The 15,021-nt window shown below is 40.7% G+C and overlaps 1 protein-coding gene and 1 pseudogene across 2 annotated transcripts in view; both read right to left on the bottom strand.

The window, feature by feature from the left end:
* PARP4 (poly(ADP-ribose) polymerase family member 4) overlaps positions 1-15,021 on the bottom strand; it is a 121,877-nt gene that overhangs the window by 70,169 nt on the left and 36,687 nt on the right. For both annotated transcript variants that reach the window (XM_037037281.1, XM_037037282.1), the window contains exon 12: positions 11,789-11,884. In XM_037037281.1, the coding sequence (XP_036893176.1) occupies positions 11,789-11,884 (96 nt within the window). The remainder of the gene's footprint in view (positions 1-11,788; positions 11,885-15,021) is intronic.
* On the bottom strand, positions 5,755-5,867 carry LOC118980618 (uncharacterized; annotated as a pseudogene).

The raw sequence follows: 15,021 nt of genomic DNA, 5'->3' as shown, positions 1-15,021 counted from the left end.
TCAATTAATATTTGACAAAGTGTGAAGAAACATAAAATAGAATCAAAATAGTCTCTTCAACAAATGGTGTTGGGAGATCTGGACAGCTACATGCCAAAAAATGAAACTTGACCACCCACTTACACCATATGCAAAAATAAATTCAAGTTGGATAAAAAATTTAAATATAAGTCATGAATAGAATGACTTATATGCAATACAAGTCCTACAGGAGAAGATAGGCAGGAAAATCTCAGATATTCCACACAGAACTATTTTCATCAATATATCCCCTAGAGCAAGGGGTATAAAGAAAAGAATAAACAAATCGACTTCATCAATTAAAAAGCTTCTGCATGGCTAATTAAAACATTAGCAAAATGAAAAAAGAACCAACTGTATAGGATAATATACTTGCCAGTGATATCTCAGACAAGCATTTGATCTCCAAAATATATAAAGAACTCACACGACTCCACACCAGGAAGACAAACAGTCCAATAAAAAAATGGGTGAAGGACCTGAACAGACACTTCTCCAAGGAGAACATACAAAGGGCCCAGAGACATATGAAAAGATGCTCAGCATCACTAGCCATCAGAGAGATGCAAATTAAAACCACAATGAAATACCACATCACAGTGGTCAGAATGGCCATCATAAACAAATCAACAAACAAGTGCTATAGAGGATGTGGAGAAAAGGGAACCCTAGTACACTGTTGGTGGAAATGCAAACTAGTATAGCCTCTGTGATAAAAAGTAAGGAGCTTCCTAAAAATAGAATTGCCTTTTGACCCAACATTTCCACCACTGGGTTTATACCCTGAGAATCCTAAAACAATAATTTAAAAGAACTTATGCACCTCAATGTTCACAGCAGCACCATTTACAATAGCCAAGTGCTGGAAGCAGCCTAGGTGCCCACCAGTAAACGAATGGATCAATAAATTATGGCATATTTACACAATGGAATACTATGCAGCAGAAAGAAAGAAGGAGCTCCTACCTTTCATGACAACATGGATGGAACTGGAAACTATTTTGCTCAGCGAAGTAAGCCAGGTGATAAAAAGACAAATACCATATGATCTCACCTATAAGTAGAACCTAATTAACAAACTAAACTGGCAAGCAGAATATAGCCAGAGACATTGAAATTGACAACAAGCTGACAGTAACCAGAGGGGAGGGAGAGGGAAATAACCTGGGAAAGAAGGGAAGGAGACATAAATGAACACGTATGAGGGACTCATGGGCAGAGCCAAGGGGGCATGGGATTGAGTGTGGGTAGGGTGGGGGATAGTGGTGGTGGGAAAATGGAGACAACTGTATTCAAACATCAATTAAAAAGAAGTTTTAAAAAACCACACTTATTAGGATGCTCAAGGAACTCATTGGGTACTTCAATAGTATAAAAAAGACCCAGGCAAAAATGCAGGTTACACTAAGTGAAATAAAAAAACAATTTACAGGGAACCAACAGTGGAATAGATGAAGCTGAGAATCAGTTCAATGATTTGGAACATAAAAAGATAAAAGCATTCAATCAGGAGAAGAAGAAGAAAAAACAATCCAAATACACAGGATAGGTTAAGGAGCCTCTGGGACAACTTCAGACATACCAACGTGGGTTGCTGGCCAGGTCCCCAGTAGGGGGTGTGCAAGAGGCAACTACACATTGATGCCTGTTTCCCTCTCTTTCTCCTTCCCTTCTCCTCTCTCTAAAAATAAATGAATAAAATCATTTTTTCAAAAAAGAAAGATAACCAGGTAGTTATATATGAAGGAATTCCCATAAGACTGTCAGCTGATTTCTAAAAAGAAGTCTTGCAAGCAAGAAGGGGCTGGAAAGAACTATTCAGAGTCATGAAAGACAAGGACCTACATCCAGGATTACTCTATCCAGCAAAGCTATCATTTAGAATGGAAGGGCAGATAAAGTGCTTCCCACACAAGGTAAAGCTAAAGGAGTTCATCATCACCAAGCCATTATTATCTGAAATGGAAGAAATACTATTTAAGAAAAAGAAGATAAAAACATTGAACATTAAAATGGCAATAAATTCATAATTACCAACAACTAAGTGTTTTTTAAAAAAGATTCCATGTATTTATTTTTTAGACAGAGGGAAAGGGAGGGAGAAAGAGGGAGAAAAACATCAGTGTGTGGTTCCTCCTGTGCACCCTGTACTTGGGACCTGGCCCGAAACTCAAGCATGTGCCCTGACTTGGAATCAAACTGGTGATCCATCAGTTTGCATGCTGGTGCTCAATCCACTGAGCCACACTGGCCAGTGCCTCAACAATTAAATCTTTAAAAAAAACTCAGCAAACAAGCAGAACAGAAACAGAATCACAGAAACAGAGATCATTTGGAGGTGTATCACTTGGGAGAGGGAAGGGGGAGAGTGGGTGAAAAAGTACAGGGATTAAGAAGTACAGATTGGTAGGTACAGAATATATGGTGATGTTAAGAACAGTATAGAAAAATGGAGTTACCAAAGAACTTGTATTCACGACCCATGGACAGGAACTAAGCAGGGGGTATTGCTGGAGGGTACATGGGGTCCCGTAGAGGAAAGCAAATGGGGAAAAAATTGGGACAACTGCAACAGCATAATCAATAAAGTATATTATAAAATACAAATTGGATGAAACAGACACACAGATTGCTCTCCTCTTGTGCTAGTTGGTGCTGAAAGTACTTCATGCCCAGGGACAGAAGAATTCCACTGTACCCCAAATGTTTATTAGCTACTAAAACATATGCATTTCTGTTTAATAAACACCAGAGAGTTTAAGAGAACAAATACCCACATTATTAAGAAAAAGTAGATTAGACTTCCATCCAAGATGGAGGTGTAGGTGGAAACACTGTGCCCCCTCCCACAACTAAATTTAAAGACACCAAAGTTTTAGAAACAAAAACACAGCCAATACAGTGAAAATTGAAATGTACGGAAGTCGACAACAATGAACCACTCAGCCAGACAGGTAAGAGGGGCAGAGTCAGCGGCAGAGCGGGGTCAGCTAGAAAAATCATTCAGTCCGACTAACCCAGGAGCAGAGGTTGAGACGGTTGGTGGATCCCAGCCGTGGGGTGGTGACAGGTGGACCCAGTGAGTGTGCAGGATGGCTGTCTGACTGCAGTCACACATTCGCACGCAGATAAGCCAAGCGAAGGATGAAACCGTGAGACAGACTGCTCAGGCTAGGGCCCCAGTGATGGGAATTAAAGCCTGAAAGAACCAACTGGAAAGACTTTCGAGGTCGAGGTGCCAGGAGAGGCTCCCAGGCTCACAGAGAGTTCGTTGGAGAGGCCCACAGGGTCCTGGAGATTACACGGGCCCACACACCTGGGAACCAGCACCAGAAAGGCCCAATTTGCTTGTGGGAAGCCGCAGAGGGGACAGAAATCTGAGAGAGAGCAGAGCAAAGTGACATTTTTTTGCCTCTCTGACCCCGCCCCCACATACAGCGTCACAACCCAAAGACTGGGTTGCCCAGCCCTGGTGAACACCTAAGGCTCTGCTCCTCATATGTAACAGGCATGAACAGACCAAAACATGGCTCAAGAACTCAAAGCCCCAGAGCCGATAACTCTAAGCGACTAAGAAATAGCCAACCTATCAGGTGCACAGTTCAAAACACTGGTCATCAGGATGCTCACAGAACTGGTCAATTTCATTCACAAATTAGAGGAACATATGGAGGCTAAACTGATTGAAATGAAGGGAAATGCACAGGAAACCAATAGTGATGGAAAGGAAATGGGGACTCAAACCAATCAAGTGGACCAGAAGGAAGATAGAAATAACCAAACAGAAAAGAAGAAACAAGAATTCAAAAAAATGAGGAGAGGCTTAGGAATCTCCAGGACATCTTTAAACATTCCACCATCCAAATTATAGGGGTACCAGAAGGGGAAGAGGAACAGCCACAAGTGGAACACTGATTTGAACAAATAATAAAGAAGAACTTCCCCAGGCTGGCAAAGGTAATAGACTTCCAGGAAATCCAGGAAGCTCAGAGAGTCCCAAAGAAGTTGGACCCAAGAAGGAACACACCAAGGCACATCATAATTACATTAGCCAAGACTAAAATGAAGGAGAGAATCCTAGAAGCAGCAAGAGATAAGGAGACAGTCACCTACAAAGGAGTGCCCATCAGACTGTCAGCTGATTTCTCAAAAGAGACCTTACAGGCAAGAAGGGGCTGGAAAGAAGTATTCCAAGTCATGAAATCCAAAGACCTACAGCCAAGATTGCTCTATCCTGCAAAGCTTTCATTTAGAATGGAAGGACAGGTAAAGTGCTTCTCAGATAAGGTCAAATTCAAGGAGTTCATCATCGCCAAGCCCTTATTATATGAAATGTTAGAGGGACTTATCTAAGAAAAAGAAGATGAAAAATATGAACAGTGAAAGGACAGCAAACTCACAGTTATTAACAACCACACCTAAAACAAAAGCAAACTAAGAGGACAGCTAGGTCAGGAGTGAAAACATAGAAATGGAGATCACATGGAGGGTTAGCAACAGGGGAGTGGGAGGAGGAAAAGAGGGTAGAAGTAACAGAAAATAAGTAGCATAGACAGTAGGTAGAAAATAGGGGGGAGGGCAGGAATACTATGGGAAATAGAGAATCTAAAGAACTTGTGACACATGGACATGAATGAAAGGGGGGTAACGGTGGGGGAGGGGTGTGCAGGGTGGAGGGGAGTGATGGGGAGGAATGGGACAACTGTAATGGCATAATCAATAAAATATATTTTTTTAAAAAAGGAAAAAGTAGAATAATTCTATGCACTGAAGCTCAGAAAGAACATTAATAACCAAGTAAGACAGGAAAGATGAGTACCAAATTCTCATGAACCTTCTCAATCCAAATGGAAAACCAAAAATTTCAAATGACACCCAAGTGAGAGATTGTGTTGTAACTTTCCTCAGGAATCAGTAGCTTTAATAAGTAACCTTGTGATGAGGAACACAAGTTGGGACACCTTTGGGAACATACATTTATTTTTCAGAGATTAAGACCAAAATGTAATGATGCTACCTGATGACCACTTGTTCTATATCCTCTAAGACAGGGATGCCAAACTCATTTTCACTGGGGGCCACATTAGCCTTGCATTTGCCTTCAAAGGGCTGAATGTAGAGCTCTTTGACCCTAGTTAAGAAGTAACTACATTTATACAGTCCTAAAATCACATTCATCCTTTTGAAGGCAACTGGGAGGCTGATGTGGCCCTGGTGAAAATGAGTTTGACACCCTGCTCCAAGACTTGCGCTGTACAAAAAAAAAAGTAATCAATTTCTCCCATTCCTCCCATACACCTCTCCTTCCTGTAGGCTTTTTTTCCATAACTACAAACATGCTAACTCCTTCCCATGGAACCTGGACCTTGAATTTGCCTCCTAGACCCTCTCTTCTGCTCCCTGTGTGTCCTCCCTTTCTCACCACCATTCATGGAGTCAGTGGCTGCGTTTCAGTCCACTGCAGTTTGGTTCTACTCACACTTCTTCACTGAAACTACTCTGTTGGCAATCATGAAGGACTCAATTCAATTTGGTTAAATTCAACCAAATGCCAGTTAAATTTTTTAATCAAATTTATTTTATTTTTAAAAGAATTTAAAAATTTTTAAGAAGGTGGTCTAGTTTTATATTTTTTGCATATTATCTGTCAAGTTTTCATAGATTGTCTGCTGACCACTTCTCAGTCCACTGCAGTTTGGCCCTACTCACACTCCTTCTTCAAAACCACTCAGTCAAAAGTCATGTAGGACTTCAATTTGGTTAAATTCAACTGAATGCCAATGATTTTTTTAAACTCATAAGAACAGATACTACACTTGATCTTAGCTAAAAGGCCAAGAAGTGAGTGAGCCAATGATTTTTAAAAAATATTTAACTATCTTAGAATTTTCACTTAGAAATATTTTATGAAAGAACATTTGTAGCCCTGGCTGAGTAGCTTAATTGGTTAGAGCACTGTCCCATTTGCCAAGATTATGAGTTTGATCCCAGTTAGGGCACATACAAGAATCAACTAATGAATGTATAAATAAGTGTAACAACAAATTGATGATTCTCTCTCTCTCTAAAATCAATAAATAAAAATTTTTGGCTTCTGGTCAAGATGGTGGCATATGAATACATGGCTCATCTCTTCGCACAACCACATCAAACTTACAACTAAATATAGAACAACCATCACTTGGGAATGTTAGAAATTGAGCTCAATGGACAACTATGAAATCAAGTTGAATGGAAGTCTGACAACTATGAAGTTAAAGAAACCACACCCATCCAGATTGGTAGGAGGTGTTCAGATGCAGAATGGGCTGGTCCCAACACCCACGTGGATAAAAATTTGGGAGGGATATCTCAAATTTTTATTTGAGCAAGGAGTCCCAGCCCCACACCAGGTCCCCCAGCCCAGGATTCCAGTGCCAGGAAGATAAATTCCCATAACTTCTGGATGCAAAAACCAGTGGGGATTGAATGGGGGGTGGGGCGGAGAAGCTTCTGGAGTCGCAAGCAGTTCCTCTTAATGAACATACACACAGACTCACCTACTCAGACTCACTCCCTCTGAGCTCCAGCACTGGGGTAGCAGCTTGAAAGGCATAGGGAGAAAGGCACAGGGAGAAACTGAAGTGTCTGGCATCAAGGAGAGCAGAGGCCATTGTCCTTTTGGTAAACCCTCACTCCACAGAGCTGACAAGCTTGTCCCATATCTGAGACTCCATCAACCTGATTAACACTGTTTAACCCGCCTTGAGATCCCCAGAGGCTCTGCCCTACTCAATTTATGAGCCCACCCAAGCTGCTTTTCCATAAGAATGGCTAGTCTTAGCTCCTAAATCCTATCAAACAAGCAACAGCTGGTTTAGTGAGCATTAGCAGCAGCCAGATTAGAGTCACAGCTTGGCTACAACTGGGAATCTTCAAGCTCAGCACAAGTAGCAGCCATCAGATTGCTTTACACCTCAGGTAAGGTGCACTGGGCAAAACATAGGAGAGGGGCTGACCTTGGCCTGTACAACCCAAGAAACTCCAGCACCAGTGCACCCAGTGGACAGTTATATACCACACTGAAGTACAACCACCCTGCCTGTGTACAGCTGATCCTCCATGGGGGGTGGAGTTTGGTGGTAAGTGATCACAGCCAATCCTTGCGGCTGACTGGCCTGGGTAAATTCCTCCTATTGGTCTGCCAACAGCAACCAAGGCTCAACTACAAGAGGAGGGTATACTCAGGACACACAAAGGGAAAACCTTGAGTACCCAGATTGAGTGATAGGGGAGGTTGTACCACTGGCCCTAAAGGGCACCTACTACATTAGGCCACACTACCATGACACAGAGTCAAAGCTACTCTAATATATAGGAAGAAACACAGGGAGGCTGCTAAAATGAGGAGACAAAGAAACAGAGCCCAAATGAACAAACAGATCAAAACTACAGAAAAAGAGCTAAACAAAATGGAGAAAAGCAATCTATCGGATGCAGAGTTCAAAGGACTCATTATAAGGATGCTCACGGAACTTAGTGAGGACCTCAGCAGCTTAAAAAAGACCCAATAAGAAACAAAGGATACACTAACTGAAATATAGAACAATTTACAGGGAAACAACAGTAGAGTTGATGAAGCCAAGAATCAAATCAATGATTTGGAACATAAGGAAGCAAAAAAACAACCAATCAGAACAAGAAGAAAAAAGAATCCAAAAAATGAGGGTAGTAGAAACAGCCTCTGGGACAACTTTAAGAGGTCCAACATTCACATCATAGGAATGCCAGAAGGAGAAGAGGAAAGGCAAGAAACTGTAAATCTATCTGAAAAAAATAGAGGAAGAATACTTCCCTAATTTGGTGAAGAAAATAGACAAGTCCAGGAAGCACAGAAAGTCTCAATTATGATGAATACAAAGATGCCCATTTCAAGATACATCATTATTAAAAGACCAAAGGTTAAAGATAGAGACTCTTAAGAGCAAGAGAAAAAAAGTTAGTTACCAGAAGGTTGTCAGATGGGGGGGCAGAGAAGAAGAATGGGTGAAGAGGTGAGGGGATTAAGAAGTAAGAATAGGTAGTTATAGAATAGCCGTGGGGTTATAAAGTATAGGGTAGGAAATGAAGTAGCAAAATAACTTACACACATGATCCAGGGCCATGAACAATGGTGGGGGGATTACCTGAGGGAGTAGGGGGCACTGTCTGGAGGCAGGTAAAGGGGAAAAAAATCAGGGCAACTGTAATAGTATAATCAATAAAATATAATAATAAAATAAAATAAATTCCTTTATTAAAAGAACATTTGCAATGTAAATGTTAAGTTTAAATAATTATAATAAGACACCTAGACCTAGTTTAAGAATAGAATATCATCAATATTTCTGTTGGTATCACCTCCCCTGCCATCTATAGGTGATCTAATTACTATCTTAATTCTTGTACATAGCATCTTCTTTCTTTGATAGTATTGACACATAGGTATGTGTCCCTCAACAATATAAAATGTAGTTTTGCTTGTTTTTGAACTTTGCGTATATATAGAATCATATGGTCTTTTTTGCTCTGTGTTATGTTGCCAGGCTCATCCATTTAACATGTGCAGTTATAAATCACCTGTTAAAAGTGCCATGTAGAACCCTGGATGGGTCACTCAGTTAGTTGGAACCTTGTCCCATACAGCAAAAAGGTTACAGATTCAATTCCCGATTGGGCATGTATAGGAGGCAACTGATCAATGTTTCTCTTTCTCTCTCTCGTGCTCCCTCTCTCTAAAGTCAACAAAACATCCTCAGTTGAGGATGAAATAATTAAAAGGTAAGTAAGTAAATAAATAAATAAATGTCATGTAGGACTCCACTAAAATGTATTAATTCATTGCATTGTCATTGGATGTGTGCATCACTTCCAGTGTTTTGTTAGTAGTGATCTTAGCCACTCCCATACATGCCTCCTGGTCTAGAGTTTTTCTGGGGTACCGATTCTTGACCTGGGCTGCATATTACAATCATCCAGGAGCTTAAAAACTATTGATACCCGGCCTCACCCCTAGAGATCCTGCTTTAACTGCTCTGGGGTGAAATCAGAGCGATTGTGTTTGCACCAGTGGAATTCCCCCTGGTGAGTCCAATGTCCAGCCCAGTTGGGAAGCACTGCTTTCTGGTTCATAGGCCAACCTACAGTATTCCTGGGTCATGCCATGAAGTCTTTTCTGCAGTTATACCAGATAATGTGAAAACCTTTTATCAAGAAGGTTTATCAGTTATACTCTTCTTACTAGCAGTCTTTGAGAGTTCAGATTGCTCTAGAGCCTTACCAACACCTCGAGATGTTAAACTATTTGGGGGGGCAATGTGATAACTATAAGAAATGGTAGCATTATGGTTTACTTTTCATTTTCTTGATTACTTATCTTCAAATGTTACTTTCCATACATGTTCTTCTGTTAGGTTCTTATTCATATCTTTTACCCATTTGCTTATCTTTTTCTTATGTATTTGTAGAACCTCTTTACATAGCCTAGATAATTAAATATCCTGAATAATTATCCTTTGTCTCAGGTTCCACCTTTAATTAATTTTGTGACCTTAGTCAAGTTGCTTAATCTCCATGATTCTATTTCCTTTCCATAAAAGGATGGGATAATACCAACTGTGAGGTTTGTGACAATGTACATGAAGCACTTAGGCTGGTGTCCAGAACAGGGCAGGCACACATAGATTGTGGTTATTAAGAAGGCAGATTCAACTATTAATAAGGGTATTAAATATGAAATATTATTCCAGGCATATAGCATTTATATAAAATAAATTGCTTGGAATAGAGGTCATGTGCTATAGAAGTTAAAATTACTGTGTCTAGAGAAACAAAAAATGCTATGTGACTTTGGACAAGATACCCTCACTGTCCCTCAGTGTTCTCACATGTGATAAGGGGATAACAATAGGATAATCAGGAGGCTGTTTAAGGATCAATTGGTACATATATGTATAAACTCTTAGGGTAGTAAAATCCAAGAAAATTTCAATATAATATAAAATTTTCAATATAATTTTCCTACTATCTAGCACAAAAGACATTTCTGTAAGATACTGGGGAAACTGCCTACTTTCAGTCACCTGTTTCTTTTTAAAAATTTTTTTCATGAGTTTTTAATTAAATTATTGTGGTGACATTGGTTAATAAAATTATATAGGTTTCAAGTATACAGTTCTATAATACACCATCTGTATATTGTATTGTGCATTAACCACCCCAAGTCAAGTCTCCTTCCATCACCATTTATTCCCCCTTTACTCCCTCTTACCTCCCCCACCTCCCTTTCCCTCTGGTAACCTCCATAGTATTGTCTGTGTTTATGAGTTTTTGTTTCTCTTGTTAATTTGTTTCTTTCAGTTTTAATCCCACATATGAGTGAAATCATATCATTTTTAACTTTTTTGGTCTGACTTATTTCACTTAGTATGATATTCTCAAGATCAACCCATGTTGTTGCAAGTGACAGTATTTCATCTATTCTGGCTGAGTGACAGTACATTGTATGAAGGGTCGCGGGTTCGATTCACGGTTAGGGCACATGCCTGGGTTCCAGGCCAGGTCTCCAGTGGGGGCCATGTGAGAGGCAGACACACATTGCTGTTTCTCTCTCTCTCTCTTTCTCCCTCCCTTCCCCTCTCTAAAAATAAATAAATAATATTTTTTTAAAAGAATGGTTCATGTGACATCAATATAACTTGGTGCCAAGGAGAGCAGACTAGAATACGCATGTGTGAATAATGATGATTTCACTATACTATCAACTAGTCAGTGGGGGCGGTAGATGCCACTGAGTGAGCATGTGTACTGTGTGGCCACTGCACTCAAAATGACTGAGTGAGTACAGCTACATATCTGTATCAAATTTTGTGTTAAACTTGACATTCCTCCATGGAAATTACTCAGATGATTCAGAAGGCCACAGCTATGGCAGCTTCATCACAACGTGCCAGTTCATGCATTATGTCTTGTGCAGAGTTTTTTTGTGAAACAAATCACTCAGGTGACTCAGCCCTCCTACAGCCCATATTTAGTGCCTTGCATACTCTGGTATTTCCTAAAATTAAAATCGCCATTGAAAGAGAAGAGATTTGAGATTGTTGACAAGATTCGGGAAAATATGATGGCAATTGGGAGAACTGTGTGAGGTCCCATGGTGACTACGTTGAAGGGCACTGAGGTGTCACTGTCCTATGTACAATGTTTCTTGTATCTTCTTTAATAAATGTCTCTATTTTTCATATTATGTGGCTGGATACTTTCTGGACTGAAATACAATACTAATCTAGTTGACAGTAGACATCCTAACAGTTGTGAGGTAGTATCTCATTGTAGTTTTGATTTGCATTTTCCTAATATCTAGTGATGTTGAGCATCTTTTCATGTATCTGTTGGCCATCTGTATGTCTTTTGGGAGAAGTGTCTAAAAAGTCCTCTGCCCAATTTTCAATTGGATTGTTTGTTTTTTGGTGTTAAGTTGTATGTATTCTTTATATATATATTGAATACTAAGCCCTTGTCCAAACTGTTGTTTGAATATATCTTCTCCCATTCAGTTGGTTGCCTTTTTGTTTTGTTGGTGGTTTCTCTTGCTGTGCAGAAGCTTTTTAGTTCGGTAAAGAAATGAGTTATCTGTTCCTAGGTGAGAAATCCCTCACCAGAGAAAGACAGAGGAAAATACATAGCAAGCATTCGGCAATTATTCCTTGGTAATGGGTGTGAGTAACGTGATTAAGGATATAATACTAACCTGATTGAATCGCTGAAATATATTCCACTCCCAAGATTTCCAATGTCTGTTCTTTTTACTCCATGATCTTCAACTACTTTGGGCAAAAGCAACCCCCTAAAAAAAAAGGATGTATTATAATGTTTACTAGGAAAATTTTTTTATTATAGTCTCATAATTCACAGGTGCTATTTAAAGGATATTATACTAAGCGAAGTGAGCCAGACATAGAAATACTGTATGACCTCCTTATATGGAGAATCTAAAAATGCAGAATTCATAGAACCAGAGAATAGAATGGTAGTTTCTAGGGACTGAGGGAAATGAGAAAATGCTGGTCAAAGAGTACAAACTTTCACTTATAACATGAATAAATTCTATAGCTATAATGTACAGCATGGCATTATAATTAATAATACTGTACTATATATTTGAACTTGGCTGAGAGGGTAAATTTTGTGTTCTCACCATAAGAAAAAAAGTTAACTATATAAGACATAGAAGTGTTAATTAACTTGATGGTGATAGTCATTTTACAATGTATACTTATATTAAATCATCACTTTGCACACCTTTAAAAAACACATTCTACAACCTAAATACATACAGTTTTTATTTGTCAATCATACCTCAACAAAACTGGGTAAAAATCAATATACCAATTTAAATACAACAAATAAATAGCATGAAATGAAAAGAAAAATACATGTCAAAGTAACCCCATGGGAGGCATTCCAGGTGCCATGAAAATGACCTAGGCTATGGCCTGTTTCTTATCACTGTCTTGAGCACCCCTTGGCCTCTGGTCATTTCTCCTGTCCCTTGGCTCAGCCTCTTTCTGGCCTAAGGCCCCCAGTGCTCAACTGGACAATGTTTAAAGCCAACACTGACTGTTTCTCCCCTGCTCAAGGTTATATGCAGTTCCTATTGGACTTGTGGCATTCAGATAACTCATAGTTATCTCTGGGAAGGTGAGAAAAGGAGATGTCTGCCTTTTTATTATATAAACATCCACTTTTTGAATCCTGTATTATGAAAGAAAATTAATTTTTAAAGTGGCTTTATGTTTTAGTTCTTTTTAGAAAGGTCACTCCCAGTTACACGATTAAGATGGTGGCAAGATATGTGGGAGAGAGGTCCACTTCCCCCTGCACTGGTGAAACACCTATCCAATCTTCTGAGGAACAGAGTGAACAGCCAATGGTACCCCAACATATATAAAGACTGGAGACCAAAGTTGGAGAGGACACTGAAAAATCAGACGGTAAGGAGAGTGCTTCAGGACAATAAGGTCCCTGGGACCAGCGCAGGGACCAGGGCAGCTGCAGCCCCAGGCCTGACGCTGCTGGCTCTGCCACAGGATTCTTGGCAGAGAGCCAGGTCAACTGCTCCCTCCCCTGCCAAACAAGGTTTGAACAGCACCAGGAGGGACTTGGATGCTTAAAGTCACGGGGGAAATAAGGACAAAGTGGCAAACACACAAGGGAGGTGTGCACCCACTGAGACACTGGCTGGTAATAGTTGGGCAGTGACAGACCCTGACCTGGATAGTCCCTGCTCTGGTTGGAGAGATGAGCTGTGCAAGAGGCCAGTGCTTGTTTGGAGTGGCAAGCTTGAATAAGAGGAATTTTTCAAAAAGAAAAAGAGAAAAAAGAAGCACTCATCAGCTGTTTAGGAAATTCTCCCTCAGCAGCAGGCCCTACCTCCTGCACCCCTGCTGTGGCAGCAGCTATGCTCACTCCTACAGCCCTGGGTGGCAGGTGCCTGACATCACCGCCCCTACAGCCACAGCAGCAGCAGCAGCAGCAGCAGCAGCAGCAGCACCGAAGTCTGCCCTCGCTCACACCTGAAGCCCTGGGGACAATGCAAACTCGAACCCATGGCCTAGCGGGCTGCCCATCCTGCCCCAACAGTGGAGTTTGAGTGCCCACACCCACAGCCCCAGGGATGGAGCCCACCTGACCCTGCTGCCCAGAATGACCTGGCACCCAACCCCAGCACCCTGGGCATAGCAGCAAAGGAGATGTGAGCCCACATCCACAGCAGCAGTCAAGGTGGTAGCCTTGCCCTGCAGGGCTGACTGGCTCTCTAAGAGGAAGGTGGAGATGCCCCCTACAGAGGAGAGCTACAGGGCTCAGCGAGTCAGCAATCCCCAGAAATACTGGGCTAGACTACCCTGAAGAGACTCTGAGACTGCCTAACATATAGGACAGCAAAGAGCGAGAAGGTGGTGTGTGAACTGCCCCTACTTGGTGCACCTCAAAGACAGTGCAACTGGTGGACTGAAGGCATAGGCTGGGTGCAGAAGGGCACTGGGGGCCGGCAGCAAACTGAGCCCTTACTGGGCTGGAGGCTGTGCAACTGTGAAGAATATGGCTCAGGAAGGGAGAAAAACGAAAACAATCCCCCCTCAGCCTGCTGGAGCCAGGAAGACCAGCAGAACTGGCCTGTCTGGTTTACAGCCAGCAGAAGGCTTTGTATAATTTTTTTCAATTCCTTCTTCCTTTCTTTCCTTCTATTTTTATTCCTTTCTTCCTTCTTCTTTCCCTCTTTTTTATTTTATTATTTTTTAATTTTTTAAAAAATTCCCACAAGACAATAAAACCTGGAAAGGACCAGAGTTAGACCCAAAGAGGGGTCATCCCAACAACTCAGACAGTGAGACAAATTTCACGTTGCTACTCCAGAGAACCTGCAAGTTATTGTATATTTGTATTATTTTTTCACTATTCTTACATCTTTTATTTTATTAGTATGTTTTCATTTCTCTTCTTCTTGTTCAGTCTTCTTTGCATGGTTTGTTAAATTGCATTACTTGACTGGTTTCTCTTGTTATCTCTTTCATAGTGTACTTTTACTTTTCTGTCTTTCACTTCACTTGTATTCCATTAGCACACTACTCTAGGTCCTTTATTTCCTGTCCTTGTTATGATTGTTGTCATATAATTTACAATTATATTGTAAATAATTGCTGTTCCACACAATTGCAAATACTACACAGCACCCCTCCTGGATCTTAGCTCACTTCATTGTTTCCTGAACTTTATTACTGTTGAGGTTAACTCTATTCTCTTGAACACTACACCTATTTTCTATCCTTTACTCTCACCTTACCTCATAATCTAACCTCCCACAAGCTCACTGCTTTCTAGATCCAACTCACAATCCTTGCCCCCTCTAATGAAAGTCTTATCGTTTTTTCACCCTTTCTAAAAAGTAGCTAGGTGTGTAAAATATGGCTAACACTATACACA

The sequence above is a fragment of the Sturnira hondurensis genome, unplaced genomic scaffold, assembly GCF_014824575.4.
Source record: "Sturnira hondurensis isolate 20B ecotype Veracruz unplaced genomic scaffold, ASM1482457v3 Scaffold0022910, whole genome shotgun sequence".
In the NCBI taxonomy this organism is placed as follows: domain Eukaryota; kingdom Metazoa; phylum Chordata; class Mammalia; order Chiroptera; family Phyllostomidae; genus Sturnira; species Sturnira hondurensis.
This window is presented reverse-complemented; position numbering and strand designations above follow the sequence as displayed.